General features: G+C 56.5%; 1 protein-coding gene across 1 annotated transcript in view; it reads right to left on the bottom strand.

The window, feature by feature from the left end:
- pi4kb (phosphatidylinositol 4-kinase, catalytic, beta) overlaps positions 1–23,162 on the bottom strand; it is an 83,922-nt gene that overhangs the window by 15,698 nt on the left and 45,062 nt on the right. The window contains exons 4-10 of the mRNA XM_070868481.1: positions 20,928–21,158; positions 13,836–14,063; positions 12,771–12,880; positions 7,501–7,605; positions 6,995–7,118; positions 3,893–4,158; positions 1,679–1,811 (exon numbers count right to left, since the gene is read on the bottom strand). Of these exons, the coding sequence (XP_070724582.1) occupies positions 1,679–1,811; positions 3,893–4,158; positions 6,995–7,118; positions 7,501–7,605; positions 12,771–12,880; positions 13,836–14,063; positions 20,928–21,158 (1,197 nt within the window). The remainder of the gene's footprint in view (positions 1–1,678; positions 1,812–3,892; positions 4,159–6,994; positions 7,119–7,500; positions 7,606–12,770; positions 12,881–13,835; positions 14,064–20,927; positions 21,159–23,162) is intronic.

Below are 23,162 nucleotides of genomic sequence, written 5' to 3'. Positions count from 1 at the left end.
GCAATCACGTCCTTCCTGTAACGTGGTGACCAGCCATACAAAAATGCAAACCAAGAACTTGGGTTTATTTCTAGACGTGTAGAATTGAAAAGTAGGGAAGTTATGTTAAACCTGCATCGAACCTTGGTTAGACCACACTTGTGGAGCACTGCGTACAGTTCTGGTCGCCATATTATAAAAAGGATGTAGAGGCACTGAAGGCGAGTGGGACTGAGTGGCCTCCTTCTGTGCTGTACGATTCCACGCGCTTCTGCACAGCGAGTTCAGTATCATAACCACCCTGTAGCATCCCCGTATTGATCCTTGATTGAATAGATAACTTGGAGAGGGCGTGGAAAAGATTGATGAGAAAGATTCCGGGGATGAGGGACTTCAGTGACGGGGAGAGACTGGAGAAGCTGGGGTTGTTCTCCTTGGAGCAGAGAAAGTTGAGAGGAGATTTGATCGAGGTGTTCAAAATCACGAGGGGTCTGGTCAGAGCAGGGAGAGAGAAGCTGTTCCCATTGGTGGAAGGGTCGGGAACCAGAGGACACGGATTTAAGGCGATCGGCAGAAGAACCAAAGGGATACGAGGAAAAACTTGTTTTACGCAGCGAGTGGTTAGGACCTGGAATGCGCTGCCCGAGAGGCAAACTCAATGGTAGCCTTCAAAAGGGGAATCGGGTAAATACTCAAAGGAGAAAGAATTTCAGGGAAATGTGGAAAGAGCCGGGGGGGGGGAGGGGGAGTGGGACTAATTAGATTGCTCTCCGAGAGAGCCGGCACAGACTCGATGGGCCGAATGGCTTCCTTCTGTGCTAGACAGAGTAGATGCAGGGAGGGTGTTTCCCCCCGGGCTGGGGAGTCTAGAACCAGGGGGGTCACACAGTCTCAGGATAAGGGGTCGGCCATTTAGGACTGAGATGAGGAGGAATTTCTTCACTCAGAAGGTGGTGAATCTTTGGGATTCTCTGCCCCAGAGGCCTGTGGAGGCTCAGTTGTTGAGTATATTCAAGGCCGAGATCAATAGATTTTTGGTTATTAAGGGAATCAAGGGATCGGGTGGGAAAGTGGAGTTGCTTTGGAGGCAGTTCAGAGAAGGTTCACTCGGTTGATTCCGGGGATGAGGGGGTTGACTTATGAGGAAAGGTTGAGGAGGTTGGGCCTCTACTCATTGGAATTCAGAAGAATGAGAGGTGATCTTATCGAAACGTATAATATTATGAGGGGGCTTGACAAGGTGGATGCAGAGAGGATGTTTCCACTGATGGGGGAGACTAGAACTAGGGGGCATGGTCTTAGAATAAGGGGCCGCCCATTTAAAACTGAGATGAGGAGGAATTTCTTCTCTCAGAGGGTTGTAAATCTGTGGAATTCTCTGCCCCAGAGAGCTGTGGAGGCTGGGACATTGAATATATTTAAGGTGGAGATAGACAGATTTTTGAGCGATAAGGGAGTGAAGGGTTATGGGGAAGGAAGGATTATGGGGAGCGGGCGGGGAAGTGGAGCTGAGTCCGTGATCCGATCAGCCACGATCTTATTGAATGGCGGAGCAGGCTCGAGGGTCCGAATGGCCGACTCCTGCTCCTATTTCTTGCGTTATGTGACGTATTGGTCTGTGCTACAGTCGATCCAGAAGCAGACTGCAACAGTCCGGGAAGGCGGAATTCGAGGCGACGGTGCGGGAGGGAGGACTCACGTCGACGAACTCGCTGGTGAGTTTGAAGGCAGAGGTCTCGAAGCCCAGGTTCCGGGGCGAGCTGGAGAGGATGAAGCCGAAATCGATGTGAATGATGTGGCCCTCCGAGTCCAGCAGGATGTTGCCGTTGTGCCTGGGGGAGGGGAGGGAGAATGAGAGGTTAGAATTCCGGAGCGCGCGCGCGTGCGCGCGGGGCCGCGTCACAACACAGGACGAGGGTCACCTTTCCGGGAGCAAGACTTGCATTTCTATAGCGCCTTTCACGACCACCGGACGCCCCGAAGCGCCTCACAGCCAACGAAGTACTTTTTGGAGTGCGGTCACTGTTGTATTGTGGGAAACGTGGCAGCTCAATTTGCGCACAGCAAGCTCCCACACACAGCAATGTGATAATAAGAAGAACACAAGAAATAGGAGCAGGAGTCGGCCATTCGGTCCCTCGAGCCTGCTCCGCCATTTAATACCACCAGCGATGACTCCGCAAGATCCTGCAAATCCCCTGGGAGGACAGACGCACCAACGTTAGCGTCCTCGACCAGGCCCAACATCCCCAGCATCGAAGCACTGACCACACTCGACCAGCTCCGCTGGGCAGGGCCACATTGTCCGCATGCCCCCAGACACGAGACTCCCAAAGCGAGCGCTCTACTCGGAACTCCTTCACGGCAAACGAGCCAAAGGCGGGCAGAGGAAACGTTACAAGGGACCACCCTCAAAGCCTCCCTGATAAAGTGCAACATCCCCACCGACACCTGGGAGTCCCTGGCCCAAAGACCAGTCCGCCCTAAGTGGAGGAAGTGCATCCGGGAGGGCGCTGAGCACCTCGAGTCTCGTCGCCGAGAGCGTGCAGAAACCAAGCGCAGGCAGCGGAAGGAGCGTGCGGCAAACCAGTCCCACCCTCCCCTTCCCTCAACCACTGTCTGTCCCACCTGTGACAGGGACTGTGGCTCTCGTATTGGACTGTTCAGCCACCTGAGAACTCACTTCAGGAGTGGAAGCAAGTCTTCCTCGATTCCGAGGGACGGCCTATGATGATGATGACATTTATATAGCGCCTTTAACGTAGTGAAACTTCCCAAGGTGCTTCACAGGAGCGATTATCAGACAAAGTTTGACGCCGGCTCACACACGGGGAGTTATTAGGGACAGGCGCCCAAAAGCTGGGTCAAAGAGGTCGGGTTTTAAGGAGCGTCTTGAAGGAGGAGAGAGAGGCGGAGAGGTTTAGGGAGGGAGTTCCAGAGCTTGGGGCCCAGGCAGCTGAAGGCACGGCCGCCGATGGTGGAGCGATGGAAATCAGGGCGATGCGCGAGGGGACAGAATTGGAGGAACGCAGAGATCTTGGGGGGGGGGGGTCGTGGGGCTAACGGGATCGCTCTTTGCAAGAACCGGGCCAGGCACGATGGGCCGAACGGCCTCCTTCTGTGCCACGTGGTTCTGTGACCGCCAACGTTATCTGATTTTGCCCCTCAGTGAGGCTTCTGGGGGTGTAGTGCTTCACATGTCAAGTCAAGTTGTTGTTGTTGTTGTTGATCCCACATTACAACAGTGACTACGCTTCAAAAAAAAAAATGCTACTTAATACGCTGTGAGCATCTTGGGGACATCCCGAAGTGACGAAAGGTCTGTCGGAAAGTCTGCGGGGCGACGGGGGGGGAAAGGGTGGGGCTCATCGGGCAGCTCTTTCAAAAGATCCGGACAGTTTCAATGGGCCGAATGGCTGCCTCCTCCTGTGTCGCAGGAAGTGACGCTTCAATGAGGTGGAGGAATATTGCGAGAAGCCATCCTCATCTTGGCAGTCCCTCGAAGCGAGGATGACTTGCTCCCACGCCGAAAAATAGATGAGTTCCCGGGCGTTTCAATGAAGGACCTAATATTACGGATCCCGAACTACATCCTGAAGGGTGGAAGGTGCCTGTGGGTGGATGATTTTTTAACGTGGGGGGTGGCCTGTTGCACACCCAGCCACCACACGGGGCTTGACAGAGCTAGGCCGTGGTCCAGGGGCAAGGGTTGAACCAGGAGACCAGCTCTGCTGCACGGACCCAGTGCGCCCACACATATCGCACAGTGTGGGCTGGGCCCGTGCTGCCCCCTGGGCCCCTTGGCCTCTCCTGGGCCCCGAACTCGCGCCTCTCCCGGGCCCCTGATCACGACCCTCTACGGTCTCTCGCCGGTCCTGCCCATGAGCCAGTGAAACATTGAAGGGGCCCTTACCTGTCCTTGACCTGCAGGAGGTAGCAGACCAGGCAGTAGCCGGCACAGCTCTGCACGAAGTTGCGCTGGGCGGACAGGAACTCCTCGGTGGTGTAGTTGCCGTGCTCCTGGAGGAAGTAATCCAGGAGCGACAACTGTGACTGCTTCTTGATCTGGTGGAGCGACACAGCGTTCACCACGGGCTCGATCATCCCGCTGTCCGCGGAGATCACCAGGATCTTGTACGGCTTGATCCACAGCGGGACACGCTCCACCTCCCAAATGGCCTGCGGGAAGAGGAGGGGAATGAGTGTCATCTGGGGGGCGGGGCTCGCGTACACGATCGAAGCCCGCATTCCCGGGATAACCACCCACGACCCCGCCGCTCCCTCAGTACCGCCCCTCCGACAGTGCGGCGCTCCCTCAGTACCGCCCCTCCGACAGTGCGGCGCTCCCTCAGTACCGCCCCTCCGACAGTGCGGCGCTCCCTCAGTACCGCCCCTCCGACAGTGCGGCGCTCCCTCAGTACCGCCCCTCCGACACTGTGGCGCTCCCTCAGTACCGCCCCTCCGACAGTGCGGCGCTCCCTCAGTACCGCCCCTCCCACAGTGCGGCGCTCCCTCAGTACAGCCCCTCCGACAGTGCGGCGCTCCCTCAGTACCGCCCCTCCGACAGTGCGGCGCTCCCTCAGTACAGCCCCTCCGACAGTGCGGCGCTCCCTCAGTACCGCCCCTCCGACAGTGCGGCGCTCCCTCAGTACCGCCCCTCCGACAGTGCGGCGCTCCCTCAGTACCGCCCCTCCGACAGTGCGCCGCTCCCTCAGTACCGCCCCTCCGACACTCCCTCAGTACCGCCCCTCCGACACTCCCTCAGTACCGCCCCTCCGACAGTGCGGCGCTCCCTCAGTACCGCCCCTCCGACAGTGCGCCGCTCCCTCAGTACCGCCCCTCCGACACTCCCTCAGTACCGCCCCTCCGACAGTGCGGCGCTCCTTCAGTACTGCCCCTCCGACAGTGCGGCGCTCCCTCAGTACCGCCCCTCCGTCATCCTCCCTGCATCTACCCTGTCAAGCCCCCTCAGAATGAGATTGCCTCTCATTCTTCTAAACTCCAGAGAGCCGAGGGCCCAATCTACTCAATCTCTCCTCATAGGACAGCCCTCTCGTCCCTGGAATCAGTCTGGCGAACCTTCGTTGTACCGCCTCCAAGGCAAGTATATCCTTCCTTAGATAAGGAGACCAAAACTGTGCACAGTACTCCAGGTGTGGTCTCACCAAGGCCCTGTACAATTATAGCAAGACCTCTTTACTCTTGTACTCTATGTCTATGTCTATATCTACTCCAACCCCCCTTGCAATAAAGGCCAACAGGCCATTTGCCTTCCCAGTTGCTTGCTGCAGCTGTATACTAACGCCGTGTTTCCTGTACGAGTACCCCCAAATCTCTCTGAACACCAATCCTGAGCCCAACTGCTGACTTGCCCGAGAGAAACATTCTCTCTGTATCCACGCTATCGAAACCGCGAGGATAGACCTTGGATCCAACCCAGGGCCGTGTGGCTCAGTTGCTGGTGAATCTAGCAGCCAGCAGGGGGCACCCAACACAAATAAATGTGAGATATTACATTTTGGGAGGGAGGATAGGGAGGGTCACTTATTCCCTGGAGGGTGCGAGTCTGGGTGGGGTAGAGGAACAAAGGGATCTCGAATACAATTACACAAAGCACTAAAAGTTGCGACATCGGTTAGCAAGGCCATAAAAAAGCAAACCAGGAACTAGGGTTTATTTCGAGAGGGATAGAATTAAAAAGCAGGGAAGTTATGCTAAACCTGTATCGAACCTTGGTTAGACCACACTTGGAGCACTGCGTACAGTTCTGGTCGCCGTATTATACAAAGGACATAGAGGCACTGGAGACGGTGCAGAGAAGAATTACAAGAATGATGTCAGAAATGCGAGGGTATACATATCAGGAAAGGATGAACAGGTTGGGTCTCTTTTCTCTTGAAAAAGAGGAGGAGGTGGCATATAATAGAGGTTTTTGAACAATTATGAGCAGAAACTTCTTCACTCAGAGAATTGTGAACCTGTGGAATTCTCTACCACAGAAAGTTGTTGGGGCCAGTTCGTTGGATATATTCAAAAGGGAGTTAGATGAGGCCCTTACGGCTAAAGGGATCAAGTGGGTATGGAGAGAAAGCAGGAATGGGGTACTGAAGTTGAATGATCAGCCATGATCATATTGAATGGTGGTGCAGGCTCGAAGGGCCGAATGGCCTGCTCCTGCACCTATTTTCTATGTTTCTTTACCCAGAGAGCGGTGAGAATGTGGAACTCGCTGCCACAGGGAGGGATTGAGGCGAATAGTATCGATGCATTTAAGGGGAGGCTGGACAAGCGTATGAGGGAGAAGGGAACAGAGGGTTATGCTGATAGATTTAGATGAGGAAAGACGGGAGGAGGCTCGAGTGGAGCATAAACGCCGGCACGGACTGGCCTGTTTCTGTGCCGTAGATGCCAGGTAACCCTCTGTGAGCTCTCTGCTGGTGAAACTATCCACCAGCAGGGGGCACCCAGCACACCACATTGTCCGCATGCCCCCAGACACGAGACTCCCAAAGCGAGCGCTCTACTCGGAACTCCTTCACGGCAAGCGAGCCCCAGCTGGGCAGAGGAAACGTTACAAGGGACCACCCTCAAAGCCTCCCTGATAAAGTGCAACATCATCCCCACCGACACCTGGGAGTCCCTGGGCCCAAAGACCAGTCCGCCCTAAGTGGAGGAAGTGCATCCCGGGGGAGGGCGCTGAGCACCTCGAGTCTCGTCGCCCGAGAGCGTGCAGAAACCAAGCGCAGGCAGCGGAAGGAGCGTGCGGCAAACCAGTCCCACCCTCCCCTTCCCTCGACCGCTGTCTGTCCCACCTGTGACAGGGGACTGTGGCTCCTGTATTGGGACTGTTCAGCCACCCGAGACCTGGTGTTAGTGTGGGAGCAAGTCACCCTCGGCTCCGGGGGACATCCGGAGAAGTTGTAGCGCTGATGAACATCAGCCAGCACTGACCACCGAAGCCAGCGCACACTGCTGGCGCTGCGGAAGGTGAAGCGACCCGCCAAGATGGACGTACCTGCAGCTGTTTCAACACCTGGTATGCCAGGAGCTCTTGGCGCAGATCATCTCCACACTTGACAATCACCGACAGGAGCCGCCAGTTCGCGAAATGGCCGTAGGGAGAATTCTCGCGGATTCGCCTGCAAAACAGCAAAAAGACGGGATTTCGAGTTAATACCCAGCTACACAAGATAGTAAGAAAAAAAAAAACACGTGGGGGGGGAGCATGCATTTCCTGTCTGCAACCTGTTTGGCGTGATTGTGGGTCATTCTTTTTTGGTTGGTTAAACATTTACCATTGCAAATTGCAATGTCAACAGTCACGGTGTAGTTACAGGCTGAGGCCACTAGGTGGCACCGTGGAACGATATTAATTCTCCCCTTGACCCCCCCCCACTCTGCTCGAACTCCAGTCCCTCCGCGTCACTGAAGCCCCTCCCCACCCCCACCCCGTGGTCAAAGACTACGGGATTAAATTCCCGGGCCCACCGCGGGTTGGCGTGACCGCTCTCTCGCCTTTACCTGACTTTTTCCTGCCATGGCTCCTTCAGCGCGACGGCGGAGGGGTCCTCAGGGTCCCGTTTGAAGGTGGTGGGCGCGTGGGCCAGCTGCTCGGAGAGGCGTCGCCTGCAAGATCAATACGGACGCCCGTTACTTCGAACCACGCGACGCCCGCAATCGTAACATCCGTCGCGTAAGTGGCCCAGTCCGCCCCCTTCAGCTCCATCAGTCGCGTGGCTCACTTGCCGGCAAATTTGTGAGACTTCCCGGCACAGTCACCCCTCGGGTCGTCGAAGCATTGCTGAATATGGGAGGGAGGGGTAGCACCCTCGCCTCGGAGTCAGGAGGTAGCGGGTTCAAGCCCACACTCCAGAGACTCGAGCCCCACAATCCAGGCCGATACTCCCAGTGCAGTACTGAGGGAGCGCCGTACTGCGCTGTCAGAGGGGCAGTACTGAGGGAGCGCCGTACTGCGCTGTCGGAGGGGCAGTACTGAGGGAGTGCTGCACTGCGCTGTCGGAGGGGCAGTACTGAGGGAGCGCCGCACTGTGCTGTCGGAGGGGCAGTACTGAGGGAGCGCCGCACTGTCGGAGGGGCAGTACTGAGGGAGCGCCGTACTGCGCTGTCGGAGGGGCAGTACTGAGGGAGCGCCGCACTGTCGGAGGGGCAGTACTGAGGGAGTGCCGTACTGCGGTGTCGGAGGGGCGGTACTGAGGGAGCGCCGCACTGTCGGAGGGGCGGTACTGAGGGAGCGCCACACTGTCGGAGGGGCGGTACTGAGGGAGCGCCGTACTGCGCTGTCAGAGGGGCAGTACTGAGGGAGCGCCGTACTGCGCTGTCAGAGGGGCAGTACTGAGGGAGTGCCGCACTGTCGGAGGGGTGGTAGTGAGGGAGCGCCGTATTGCGCTGTCGGAGGGGCGGTACTGAGGGAGCGCCGCACTGTCGGAGGGGCAGTACTGAGGGAGCGCTGTATTGCGCTGTCGGAGGGGCAGTACTGAGGGAGTGCCGCACTGTCGGAGGGGCAGTACTGAGGGAGCGCCGCACTGTCGGAGGGGCAGTACTGAGGGAGTGCCGCACTGTCGGAGGGGCAGTACTGAGGGAGCGCTGCACTGTCGGAGGGGCAGTACTGAGGGAGTGCCGCACTGTCGGAGGGGCAGTACTGAGGGAGTGCTGCACTATCGGTCTTTCAAACGAGGCATTTGACCCTTTCTGGCAGAAGCCAGGAGTCCCACGGCACTATGGGAAGAGCAGGGGAGATCCCCCAGTGTCCGGGGTCTACAACTGTCCCACAACCGACACCAGAAGCTCCCAGTTATTCATCTAGTTACTGATTATGAGGTCGCTGCCACATTTTCCGACAGCAACAACATTTGCTGCAGTTTAATAATTCATTGTACATCGAGCTTCAGCGAGGTTGTCAGCGTAAAGTCCAGTATAACTACAAGTAGCAGGCCAGGTGGATAAAGTGGTTAATGTGGCATACAGAATACTTGCCTTTATTAGCCGAGGCGCAGAATACAAGAGCAGGGAGGTTATGCTTGAACTGTATAAAACACTACTTAGGCCACAGCTGGAGTACTGCATGCAGTTCTGGTCACCACATTACAGGAATGATGTGATTGCACTAGAGAGGGTACAGAGGAGATTTACCAGGATGTTGCACTAGAGAGGGTACAGAGGAGATTTACCAGGATGTTGCACTAGAGAGGGTACAGAGGAGATTTACCAGGATGTTGCACTAGAGAGGGTACAGAGGAGATTTACCAGGATGTTGCACTGGAGAGGGTACAGAGGAGATTTACCAGGATGTTGCACTAGAGAGGGTACAGAGGAGATTTACCAGGATGTTGCACTAGAGAGGGTACAGAGGAGATTTACCAGGATGTTGCACTGGAGAGGGTACAGAGGAGATTTACCAGGATGTTGCATTGGAGAGGGTACAGAGGAGATTTACCAGGATGTTGCACTAGAGGGGGTACAGAGGAGATTTATCAGGATGTTGCACTGGAGAGGGTACAGAGGAGATTTACCAGGATGTTGCACTGGAGGGTACAGAGGAGATTTACCAGGATGTTGCACTGGAGAGGGTACAGAGGAGATTTACCAGGATGTTGCACTAGAGAGGGTGCAGAGGAGATTTACCAGGATGTTGCACTAGAGAGGGTACAGAGGAGATTTACCAGGATGTTGCACTGGAGAGGGTACAGAGGAGATTTACCAGGATGTTGCACTAGAGAGGGTGCAGAGGAGATTTACCAGGATGTTGCACTGGAGAGGGTACAGAGGAGATTTACCAGGATGTTGCACTAGAGAGGGTAGAGAGGAGATTTACCAGGATGTTGCCTGGACTGGAGAATTTTAGCGATGAGGAAAGATTGGATAGGCTGGGGTTGTTTGCTTTGGAACAGAGGAGGCTGAGGGGAGACCTGATTGAGGTGTATAAAATGATGAGGGGCCTGGATAGAGTGGATAGGACGGATCAGTTTCCCTTGGCAGAGGGGTCAACAACCAGGGGTCAGAGACTGAAAGTAATTGGGGGGCGGTTTAGAGGGGATTTGAGGGGAAATGTCTTCACCCAGAGGGTGGTGGGGGTCTGGGGTGGAACTCACTGCCTGAAAGGGTGGTAGAGGCAGAAACCCTCACCACATTTAAAAAGTACCTGGATGTACACTTGAAGTGCCGTAACCTACAGGGCTACGGACCGAGAGCGGGAAAGTGGGATTAGGCCGGGTGGCTCTTTGTCGGCCGGCGCGGGACACGATGGGCCAAATGGCCTCCTTCCACGCTGTGAATTTCTATGCAATACAAGGACTGGGTAATAATACATGTAGCCACTAGATGGAGCAGCTGAGCCGAGCAGCATGTGTCTGTCCCAATGGAGAGACGGGAGACGACGATCGCGCCTGGCCGCATCAGTTATAGGTCAAGGCAAGTCTGCTCACTTCCGACCTCTGACCGCTGGATCCACAACGGGATACAGCGCCACCCATGGGTGCTTCCTGCCCCATCCCATCAGCCGAGGCTCAGTGGGTAGTTCTGTCTCTTTCTCTCTTGCCTCAGAATCTGAAGGGTCATGGGTTAGAGTCCCAAAGCCAGAGACTTGAACCCTTAATGCAGGTCGACGCTCCCAGGGCCAATACTGAGGGAGCGCCGCACTGTCGGAGGGGCGGTACTGAGGGAGCGCCGCACTGTCGGAGGGGCAGTACTGAGGGAGCGCCGCACTGTCGGAGGGGCGGTGCTGAGGGAGCGCCGCACTGTCGGAGGGGCGGTGCTGAGGGAGCGCCGCACTGTCGGAGGGGCGGTGCTGAGGGAGCGCCGCACTGTCGGAGGGGCGGTGCTGAGGGAGCGCCGCACTGTCGGAGGGGCGGTGCTGAGGGAGCGCCGCACTGTCGGAGGGGCGGTGCTGAGGGAGCGCCGCACTGTCGGAGGGGCGGTGCTGAGGGAGCGCCGCACTGTCGGAGGGGCGGTGCTGAGGGAGCGCCGCACTGTCGGAGGGGCGGTGCTGAGGGAGCGCCGCACTGTCGGAGGGGCGGTGCTGAGGGAGCGCCGCACTGTCGGAGGGGCGGTGCTGAGGGAGCGCCGCACTGTCGGAGGGGCGGTACTGAGGGAGCGCCGCACTGTCGGAGGGGGATTGACAGGGTAGATGCAGGGAGGATGTTTCCCCCGGGCTGGGGAGTCTAGAACCAGAGGTCTCAGTCTCAGGATAAGGGGTCGGCCATTGAGGACTGAGATGAGGAGGAATTTCTTCACTCAGAGGGGGGTGAATCTTTGGAATTCTCTGCCCCAGAGGGCTGTGGAGGCTCAGTCGTTGAGTATATTCAAGGCTGAGATCGACAGATATTTTGGTCACTACTGTATTTGTTTCCTGGGTTTTTTGCTTAAGAATGAATAGCAACACATTTGTATTAAGAACTAGTTGCTTTATTCATAAAGGTTTAACAATCACACGACACATTATCAGTTCATGCACCGGGCTCACAACTACCTGCCCCATCGTGGATCCCCCGAAACCAACTGGCCGGGGTTTTATTAAGTCTTGTGAACATCACATGACTGGCTATGGCCCTCCCAACGCAACAGCTCCACAAACCCGTGAGCATGCGCGCAGGTGTACACATTACAGACACTGAGGGAATCGAGGGATTATGGGTGTCGGGCAGGAAAGTGGAGTTGGGGTCAAAGATCAGCTGCGATCGCACTGAATGGCGGAGCAGGCTCAAGGGGCCGAATGGCCAACTCCTAACTCTTATGTTCTTGCTGGGTGGCGGTGCGAGCTGAGGAGGAGGATGCTAAGAGGCTGCAGGGTGACTTGGACAGGTTAGGTGAGTGGGCAAATGCATGGCAGATGCAGTATAATGTGGATCAATGTGAGGTTATCCATTTTGGTGGCAAAAACACAAAGGCAGATTATTATCTGAATGGTGACAGATTCGGAAAAAGGGGAGGTGCAACGTGACCTGGGTGTCATGGTACATCAGTCATTGAAAGTTGGCATGCAGGTACAGCAGGCGGTGAAGAAGGCAAATGGCATGTTGGCCTTCATAGCGAGAGGATTTGAGTACAGGAGCAGGGAGGTCTTACTGCAGTTATACAGGGCCTTAGTGAGACCACACCTTGAATATTGTGTTCAGTTTTGGTCTCCTAATCTGAGGAAGGACATTCTTGCTATTGAGGGAGTGCAGCGAAGGTTCACCAGACTGATTCCTGGGATGGCAGGACTGACAGATAAAGAAAGACTGGATCGACTAGGCTTATATTCACTGGAATTTAGAAGAATGAGAGGCGATCTCAGAGAAACATATAAAATTCTGACGGGATTGGACAGGTTAGATGCAGGAAGAATGTTCCCGATGTTGGGGAAGTCCAGAACCAGGGGTCACAGTCTAAGGATAAGGGGTAAGCCATTTAGGACCGAGATGAGGAGAAACTTCTTCACTCAGAGTATTGTGAACCTGTGGAATTCCCTGCCGCAGAGAGTTGTTGAGGCCAGTTCATTGGATATTTTCAGAAGGGAGTTAGATGTGGCGCTCACGGCTAAAGGGATCAAGGGGTATGGAGAGAAAGCAGGAATGGGGTACTGAATTTGCATGATCATATTGAATGGTGGTGCAGGCTCGAAGGGCCGAATGGCCTACTGCTGCACCTATTTTCTATGTTTCTTGAAGCTTTGCTGCTTCAAATCCTGACTCACACGGAGAGCCGGACATCCTGCTCAAGGGACGCAGAGGCTCTCCGAGCGAGCCAGGCATCGGCAGGTGGAAGGAGGCGAGAGGGGGAGAAGAGACAGGTACCTGATATCGCCGGCGGCAATGAACACGGGCTCCTTGCTCTCCTGGCTTGTGATGCTGTCCACGGAAAACTGGGAGATATTGTCGCTGCTGTTGGTGTGGATCTCAGGGAGCTGGTTGGTGGGGGAAAGAGAGAGGGGGGGGGGTTAAAAAAAGACAGGATTAGAACTAAGGCGACACAAGCGATGTGGCACGGGGATGTGGGAATGACTCAGAGGTCGAGAGTCTGTGCCGGCCCAACCAGTTACCGAGCACAGTCACGGGGAGTCACGAGCGGCGTCTCGCTCTGCTCCCAGGATGGAGAGTTTGTCAGATCACAGGGTGTCACGTCGTGCACGTTATGTGCCTCCGTGGGTGGCCAGTGCCACAACCGCAGTTGTTATCATCTCAAGGCAAGTCGGAGGGGCGGTGCCGAGGGAGCGCCGCACTGCGCTGTCGGAGGGGCGGTGCCGAGGGAGCGCCGCACTGCGCTGTCGGAGGGGCGGTGCTGAGGGAGCGCCGCACTGCGCTGTCGGAGGGGCAGTACTGAGGGAGTGCCGTACTGTCGGAGGGGCGGTACTGAGGGAGTGCCGTACTGTCGGAGGGGCGGTACTGAGGGAGCGCCGCACTGTCGGAGGGGCGGTACTGAGGGAGTGCCGCACTGTCGGAGGGGCAGTACTGAGGGAGTGTCACACTGTCGGAGGGGCAGTACTGAGGGAGCGCTGCACTGTGGGAGGGGCAGTACTGAGGGAGTGCTGCACTGTCGGAGGGGCGGTACTGAGGGAGTGCCGCACTGTCGGAGGGGCGGTACTGAGGGAGTGCCGCACTGTCGGAGGGGCGGTACTGAGGGAGCGCCGCACTGTGGGAGGGGCGGTACTGAGGGAGCGCCGCACTGTGGGAGGGGCGGTACTGAGGGAGTGCCGTACTGTGGGAGGGGCGGTGCTGAGGGAGCGCCGCACTGTCGGAGGGGCGGTACTGTGGGAGCGCCGCACTGTGGGAGGGGCGGTACTGAGGGAGCGCCGCACTGTCGGAGGGGCGGTACTGAGGGAGCCCCGCACTGTCGGAGGGGCGGTAACTGAGGGAGCTCACCTCGACCTGTAGCTCCCCGATGTCGTCCACTGACCAGGCCTCGTCGTCGTTGTCGTAGTTGGGCACGGTGCTGAAATTGGCGGACCGTTGCTCGTGAGCTGAGCCGCAGTCGGGCAGGTTCTCCACCGAGCGCGTGCTGCGGATGCGGTTCTCGGGGATGCGGGTGGGGATGGGCGACGTCTCCAGGTTGTCGCACTCGAGCACCTCGACGTAGATCAGGTAGGGTGCCTGGGAAAACAAGGAGAGACCGGGCAACGGCTTAACAAGGCAGCACACGGCGGGGGTCACGGCGGGGGTCACGGCGACGTAGCGATAATGTCGCTGGGCCAGTAATCCCGACCCTGGACTAATGATCCACTGACCCGAGTTCAAATCCCACCACGGCAGCTGGGGAATATAAATTTAATTCAAGAAATGTGGAAGAAGAAGCTCGTATCAGTAATGGTGACCGTGAAATTACCAGATTGTAAAAACCCATCTCTCTCTCATCTCTTCTTTTGGTCTCCTAACTTGAGGAAGGACATTCTTGCTATTGAGGGAGTGCAGCGAAGGTTCACCAGACTGATTCCCGGGATGGCAGGACTGACACATGAAGAAAGACTGGATCGACTAGGCTTATATTCAATGGAGTTTAGAAGAGTGAGAGGGGATCTCATAGAAACATATAAAATTCTGACGGGATTGGACAGGTTAGATGCAGGAAGAATGTTCCCGATGTTGGGGAAGTCCAGAACCAGGGGTCACAGTCTAAGGATAAGGGGTAGGCCATTTAGGACCGAGATGAGGAGAAACTTCTTCACCCAGAGAGTGGTGAACCTGTGGAATTCTCTGCCACAGAAAGTTGTTGAGGCCAGTTCATTAGATATATTCAAAAGGGAGTTGGATGTGGCCCTTAAAGGGATCAAGGGGTATGGAGAGAAAGCAGGAATGGGGTACTGAAGTTGCATGATCAGCCATGATCATATTGAATGGTGGTGCAGGCTCAAAGGGCCGAATGGCCTGCTCCTGCACCTATTTTCTCTGTTTCTTAGGCAGACCCATTGAAGCTGGTTCACTCATGTCCCTTTAGGGAAGGAAATCTGCCGCCCTTACCCGGTCTGGCCGGACACGTGACTCCACAGACCCACAGCAACGCGGTTGACTCTCAACTGCCCCTCTGAAATGGCCTGGAGTTATACCAAAACAACCACGATTAGGTCAGTGCTGTGGGAGCACCTTCACCACACGGACTGCAGCGGTTCAAGAAGGAGGGTCACCACCCCCTTCTCAAGGGGCGAGTAGGGATGGGCAATAAATGCCGGGCCTTGCCAGCGACGCCCACATCCCAGGAACTAATGAAAAAATACACTCTCTGGACGAGATGAGGCTCACAGCACGAGAGAGAGAGAGAGAGAGAGAGAGATTAGTTACACTTCGAAATGAGTAAATCTGGGAGTAGTGGTTGAGCCAATGATAAATTTGGCTTTCACAGATTGAGAGGGGAAAAGGAGCTGTGTCCGACAGGTTTGAACGTGGAACTCGCTGCCACAGGGAGGGGTTGAGGCAAATAGCAGAGATGCATTTAAGGGGAAGCTGGATAAACACACGAGGAAGAAAGGTATGGAAAGGTTTTGATAGAGAGGATACAGAGAGAATGTTTCCACTTGTGGGGAGAGCAAAATTAGAGGCCATCGATATGAGAGAGAATGAAACAAAAAGACTTGCATTTCTATAGCGCCTTTCACAACCACCGGACTTCCCAAAGCGCTTTACAGCCAATGAAGTACTTTTGGTGTGTGCTCACTGTTGTATTGTGGGAAACGCGGCAGCTCAATTTGCGTACAGCAAGCTCCCACACACAGCAATGTGATAATGACCCGGGATCATCTGTTTGAGTGATGTTGGTTGAGGGATAAATATTGGCCCCAGGACACCGGGGAGAATTCCCCCTGCTCTTCTTCCAATAGTGGCCCCGGGATCTTTTACATCCACCCGAGAGGGCAGACGGGGCCTCGGTTTAACGTCCCATCCGAAAGATGGCAGCTCCGACAGTGCGGCGCTCCCTCAGTACCGCCCCTCCGACAGTGCGGCGCTCCCTCAGTACCGCCCCTCCGACAGTGCGGCGCTCCCTCAGTACCGCCCCTCCGACAGTGCGGTACTCCCTCAGTACCGCCCCTCCGACAGTGCGGCGCTCCCTCAGTACCGCCCCTCGCCCCTCCGACAGTGCGGCGCTCCCTCAGTACCGCCCCTCCGACAGTGCGGCGCTCCCTCAGCACTGCCCCTCCGACAGTGCGGCGCTCCCTCAGTACTGCCCCTCCGACAGTGCGGTGCTCCCTCAGCACTGCCCCTCCGACAGTGCGGTGCTCCCTCAGCACTGCCCCTCCGACAGTGCGGCGCTCCCTCAGCACCGCCCCTCCGACAGTGCGGCGCTCCCTCAGCACCGCCCCTCCGACAGTGCGGCGCTCCCTCAGTACCGCCCCTCCGACACTCCCTCAGTACTGCCCCTCCGACAGTGCGGCGCTCCCTCAGCACTGCACTGGGAGTGTCAGCCTAGATTTATGTGCTCAAGTCTGTGGAGCGGGACTTGAACCCACGACCTTCTGACTCAGAGGCAAGTGTGTTTCTCACCAAGCCACAACTGACACCAATAAATCCAAGAAGGGGATTCAGCATCGGCTACTTTACCTAGAGAGTGGTGATAATGTGGAACTCGCTGCCACAGGGAGTGGTGAATAGAATCACAGAAATTTACAGCGCGGAAGGAGGCCATTCGGCCCATCATGTCCGCACCGGCCGACAAAGAGCCACCTGGCCTAATCCCACTTTCCCGCTCTCGGTCCGTAGCCCTGTAGGTTACGGCACTTCAAGTGTTACATCCAGGTACTTTTTAAATGTGGTGAGGGTTTCTGCCTCTACCACCCTTTCAGGCAGTGAGTTCCACCCCAGACCCCCACCACCCTCTGGGTGAAGACATTTCCCCTCAAATCCCCTCTAATTGTTCTACTAATTACTTTTGAGGCGAGTAGCATAGATGCATTTAAGGGGAGGCTAGATAAGCATGAGGGAAAAGGGAATATAGGGTTGTAAGAACAAAAGAAATAGGAGCAGGAGTCGGCCATTCGGCCCCTCGAGCCTGCTCCGCCATTTAATACGATCGTGGCTGATTTGATCCTGGCCTCAAATCCACTTCCCCGCCCGCTCCCCATAACCCTTCACTCCCTTATCGCTCAAAAATCTGTCTCTCTCCACCTTAAATATATTCAATGTCCCAGCCTCCACAGCTCTCTGGGGCAGAGAATTCCACAGATTTACAACCCTCTGAGAGAAGAAATTCCTCCTCATCTCAGTCTTAAATGGGCGGCCCCTTATTCTGAGACTATGTGCCCCCTAGTTCTCGATTCCCCCACGGGGGGAAACATCCACTCTGCATCCACCTCGTCGAGCCCCCCTCAGAATCTTATACGTTTCGATAAGATCGCCTCTCATTCTTCTAAACTCCAATGAGTAGAGGCCCAACCTGCTCAACCTTTCCTCATAAGTCAACCCCCTCATCTCCGGAATCAACCGAGTGAGCCTTCTCTGAACTGCCTCCCGTTGAGAGGGTGCGATGACGGGCGATGAGGAAAGACAGCACGGGCGGCTCGAGTGGAGCAGAAACGCCGGCACAGACTGGCTGGGGCACAGTTCACCGTCGGAACTTTCCTCGCCTCGCAAACACTCCGTCCTTGCACCCTCCTCCCTGGTCCTGGCACTGCATTCCACTCCAGACTCATCCCACCCTCTCCGACATTCATAGCCAGGCACTCAAACATGTGGGACACACCTTCCCCTTTCCCGTCTCCATCTCGAGCATGCATTTTATTTTATTTTTAAAACCTCCGCCACAGCTCAATTCGGCCAAACGGCCTCCTTCTGTGCTACAATGTTCTACGATTCAATCCGTTAAATCCAAACCCGGGGTTGCCTCGTCCGCTGTTCCTCGATGGACTTGTCTTTTGAGCTCTCTCAGTGAGGAACCCGTATCCCCACCAGTGTCGATCCCGCCCCCAACCTCTCCCCCCCCCCCCACAATCAGGTACTGAAAACGACCAAGAATTGTTCCACCACAGTTCTGGGTTATTTATGCTCGCAGATCACGGGGGACTCCACGCTGCTCCTGGGCTATTGCAGCTCTGCTCCTTTCGGGGCCCGGGGGGAGGCGAGGGTTCGGGGGCCCGGGGGGGGAGGCGAGGGTTCGGGGGCCCGGGGGGAGGCGAGGGTTCGGGGGGGGGGGAGGCGAGGGTTCGGGGCCCGGGGGGGGGGGGGAGGCGAGGGTTCGGGGGCCCGGGGGGGGGGGGGGGAGTGAGGGTTCGGGGGCCGGGGGGGGGAGGTGAGGCGAGGGTTCGGGGGCCCGGGGGGGGGGGGGAGGCGAGGGTTCGGGGGGGGGGGAGGCGAGGGTTCGGGGGCCGGGGGGGGGAGGGAGGCGAGGGTTCGGGGGGGGGGGGGGGGGAGGCGAGGGTTCGGGGGCCCGGGGGGAGGCGAGGGGTTCGGGGGGCGGGGGGGGGGAGGCGAGGGTCGGGGGCCGGGGGAGGGTCGGGGGCCCGGGGGGGGGGGAGGCGAGGGTTCGGGGGCCGGGGGGGGAGGCGAGGGTTCGGGGGCCCGGGGGGGGGAGGCGAGGGTTCGGGGCCCGGGGGGAGGCGAGGGTTCGGGGCCCGGGGGGAGGCGAGGGTTCGGGGGCCCGGGGGGGGAGGCGAGGGTTCGGGGGCCCGGGGGGGGGAGGCGAGGGTTCGGGGGCCGGGGGCGAGGCGAGGGTCGGGGGGGGGGGGGGGGGAGGGAGGGTTCGGGGGCCGGGGGGGAGGGAGGCGAGGGTTCGGGGGGGGGGGGGGGGGGAGGCGAGGGTTCGGGGGCCCGGGGGGGGAGGCGAGGGTTCGGGGGGGGGGGAGGCGAGGGGTTCGGGGGCCCGGGGGGGGAGGCGAGGGTTCAGGGGGGGAGGTGAGGGTTCGGGGGCCGGGGGGGGGGGGGGAGGCGAGGGTTCGGGGGCCTGGGGGGAGGCGAGGGTTCGGGGGCCCGGGGGGAGGCGAGGGTTCGGGGGCCCGGGGGGAGGCGAGGGCCCGGAACAGCACGGGCCAGCCCACACTGCGGTATGTGTGTGAGCACTAGGTCCGTGCTGCAGGGCAGGTGTTCAGTTGTCTTACTCCAGTTATACAGGGCCTTAGTGAGACCGCACCTGGAGTATTGTGAGCAGTTTGGGTCTCCTTACCTAAGGAAGGATATACTTGCCATAGAGGGAGTGCAGCGAAGGTTCACCAGTCTGATTCCCGGGAGGGCAGGACTGTCGTACGAGGAGAGATTGGGTCGACTGGGCCTGCATTCACTGGAGTTTAGAAGAATGAGAGGGGGTCTCATTGAAAGGTATAAAATTCTGACGGGGTTGGACAGACTGGATGCGGGGAGGATGTTTCCCCCGGGGCTGGGAAGTCTAGAACAAGGGGTCACACAGTCTCAGGATACGGGGTAGGAAATTTAGGAGCGAGATGAGGAGAAATGTTTTCACTCAGAGGGAGGTGAACCTGTGGAATTCTTTACCACAGGAGGCTGTGGAGGCCACGTCACTGAATATATTGAAGAGGGAGATAGATTTTGTCGTCCTGGTTAACCATTGCCCCTGGACCAAGACCTCGCTCTGTCAAGCCCCGTGTGGTGGCTGGTGTGCAACGGTCACCCCACGTTAAACAAATCCACCCACAGGCATCTTCCACCCTTCAGGATGTAGTTCGGGATCTGGAATATCAGGTCCTTCATTGAAACACCTGTGAACTCATCCCTTTTTGGTGTGGAAGCGAGTCATCCGCGATTCGAGGGAGCACCGAAGACAAAGGATTATTTATGCAGCCCTAGACTGTGCAGACTAGGCCATGGGGTTTTATTGTTCCGTTTGGTTTTAAGCGCTGTGCCAGGACTTGGCTGTTTTGCTCCGCTGTGTGTCGGGCAGCCTGACAAGACAGGAAGAGAAGGCAGTTAGTTCGGCTGCAGTCTGCAACAGACCCGGTGCAGATCGTAAAAAAAAAAAAACAATGATTGGTGGAGACTCCAGATTATTCCCCCCTCCCCGCCCTTACGCTGGAAAGCAAACTTGAACTTGATGCAGCAGACGGACTCTGCAGAGAGCGGGCTGCACGAAGACCAACATACGCACACACACACACACACACGCAGACTGCAGCCCTGTCTTAAAGAGACAGTCCATCCACCACTCCATTACAAAGCACTTGGCAAACTTGTGCATTTCGGGTGAGGGCATTAATCTGGCTTTGTTGCCTTATGAGGAAAGGTTGAGCAGGTTGGGCCTCTACTCATTGGAATTCAGAAGAATGAGAGGTGATCTTATCGAAACGTGTAAGGTTATGAGGGAGGCTCGACAAGGTGGATGCAGAGAGGATGTTTCCACTGATGGGGGAGACAAGAACTAGGGGGCACGATCTTAGAATAAGGGGCCGCCCATTTAAAACTGAGATGAGGAGGAATTTCTTCTCTCAGAGGGTTGTAAATCTGTGGAATTCTCTGCCCCAGAGAGCTGTGGAGGCTGGGACATTGAATATATTTAAGGCGGAGATAGACAGATTTTTGAGCGATAAGGGAGTCAAGGGTCATAGGAAGCGGGCGGGGAAGTGGAGCTGAGTCCACGATCGGATCAGCCATGATCATAATCACAGGCGGTCCCTCGAACGAGGATGACTTGCTTCCACGAGTTCACAGATGTTTCAATGAAGGACCCGATGTTCCAGTCCTGAACTGCAATCGAAGGGGTAGAAGATGCCTGTGGGTAGTTTTTTTAAAAAAAAAACGTGGGGTGGCCATTGCACACCAGCCACCACACGGGCTTGATAGAGCGAGGTCTTGGTCCAGTGGCAAGGGTTAACCAGGACGACTGGAGACCAGCTCTGCTGCACGGACCGAGCCCACGATCTTATTGAATGGCGGAGCAGGCTCGAGGGGCCGAATGGCCGACTCCTGCTCCTATTTCTTGTGCGATGGAAAGCAGCGGAGAGAAGGCTGGGGGGAAAAGCCCCACGTTCTGAGAACGGGCGGAGGAGGAGGAGGAGGAGGAGGAGAAGGAGGAGACAGACCACTGACCTTGTCCTTGGAGTTGAGCACTACGGCTTGATTGTGGGGCACTCGGACCACGTGATGATCGAAGCTGGACGTGGGCAGCCAGACGCGGGACGGCAGCTTGTGGTTGAGCAGCGAGAGCTCCGAGATCAGCCGCTGGGTCTTCTGCTCCTTGGTGGTCAGGGTGACCAGCCGCTTGCCGATGGCCATCAACGACTTGATAAACTCCCTCTCCGGGGCCAGCCTGGCCGGTTGCTACGGAGACAACGGAGGGGGCGGTGGGGGGGGGGGGTGGTGGGGAAGAGAGAGGAAAGAGGTTAAGACGGGCGAATCAGAGCAGGCGGTCAAACCGTCACACGGTGCAGGTTGCACCCTCCCTCGTCCGGAACCTCCCCGGGTCGGGCACGCGCAGAACTCCGACGCGAACAAATTGAAGTCCTTCCTCGCTGCCGACTCCCGCAAGTGCTGGCCTGACCCCCCGCGATCCACCCCTCCCCCCCCCCCCCCCACTCTGTCGCACTCCCAGCTCCAAGCCAACCAGCCCCGATATCCCCTTGCTCTGTACCTGTACCGTCCAATTTAACGTGACCACCCCTCGTCCGGAAAAAAAAAAAATCCCTTATCCGGAACAGGCCAGGTCCCGAGGGTTCCGCATAAGGGAGGTTCAACCTGTAAAAGCTTCCGACGTTACAACACTTGATTAACGGTGAAGCGCTTTGGGACGTTCCGAGGTGGCTGAAAGGCGTGGAAAAGGAAAGTCCTTTCTTTCACATGAAATACAAACTACCCAAGCGCCCCGTTGGGTTGTTGGAGAGGCCTTTCCCATCCGGGTCTACTTCATTCACCGCAACCTGATTATTCAAGGCCTCGAGAGTATTGGTGTGCGGAGATAGCAAGGGAGGGATGAGGCGGAGGTAAGCCATAGCTCTTTCAATCCTCCGCTGACATTCTCTTTCTCTCCCGCAGTCCGTGCGTCCCGTCAGGAGAGCGGGAAACCATGGTGCAGGCCTCCAGTGCAGACGTCCGGGAGGTGTGCCGTCTCCATGGCAACACGTCCCCCACCCATTCTCCTTCAACCCAAGAATTGCGACAGACAGAACGCCTGCTTGACTCTTTACGTAAGAAATAGGAGCAGGAGTCGGCCATTTGGCCCCTCGAGCCTGCTCCGTCATTCACTGAGATCAAGGCTGATCTGATCTTCACTTCAGCTCCACTTCCCCGCCCGTTCCCCATAACCCTCGACACCCCTGTAGTTCAAGAATCTGTCTATCTCCACCTTAAATATATTCAATGACCCAGCCTCCACAGCTCTCTGGGGCAGAGAATTCCAAAGATTCACAACCCTCAGAGAGAAGGAATTCCTCCTCATCTCAGTCCTAAATGGGCGACCCCTTATTCTAAAACTATGTGCCCCCTAGTTCTAGATTCCCTACAAGGGGAAACATCCTCTCTGCATCCACCTTGTTGAGCCTCCTCAGTATCTTACATGTTCCTATAAGATTCTTCTAAACTCCAATGAGTAGAGGCCCAACCTGCTCAACCTTTCCTTATAAGGCAACCCCCTCATCTCAGGAATCAACCGATTGAACTTTCTCTGAACTGCCTCCAATGCAAGTATGTCGCTCCTTAAATAAGGAGGCCAAAACTGCACGCAGTACTCCAGGTGTGGCCTCACCAATACCCTGTATGACTGGAGCAGGACTTCCCTGCTTTTATTCTCCATCCCCCTTTGCAATAAAGGCCAAGATACCATTGGCCTTCCTGATCACTTGCTGTACCTGCATACTAACATTTTATGTTTCATGCACAAGTACCCCCAGGTGCTGCATCATTTTTTAATCTCTCCCCATTTAAATAATTATTAGCTTTTTTATTCTTCCTACCATTGTTCCACATTATACTCCATCTGCCAAATTTTTGCCCACTCACTGAGTCTGTCTATATCCCTTTGCAGATTCTTCGTGTCCTCCTCACAACTTGCTTTCCCACCCATCTTTGTATCGTCAGCAAATTGGGCTACAATACACCCAGTCCCTTCATGCAAGTCATTAATAGTTGAGGCCCCAACACCAATCCCTGCGGCACTCCACGAGTCTAGAGTTTGCCAACCGGAAAATGACCCATTTATCCCGACTCTGTTAAGTTAGCCAATCCTTGTAACAGTGCAGTCGACCCAACCTGCTCAACCTTTCTTCATAAGACAACCCCTTCATCTCAGGAATCAACCGAGTGATCCTTCTCTGAACTGCCGCCAGAGAA

This window comes from Pristiophorus japonicus, chromosome 30, assembly GCF_044704955.1.
Source record: "Pristiophorus japonicus isolate sPriJap1 chromosome 30, sPriJap1.hap1, whole genome shotgun sequence".
NCBI lineage: Eukaryota > Metazoa > Chordata > Chondrichthyes > Pristiophoridae > Pristiophorus > Pristiophorus japonicus.
The sequence above is the reverse complement of the archived record's forward strand: the minus strand, read 5'-3'. Positions and strand labels throughout refer to the sequence as shown.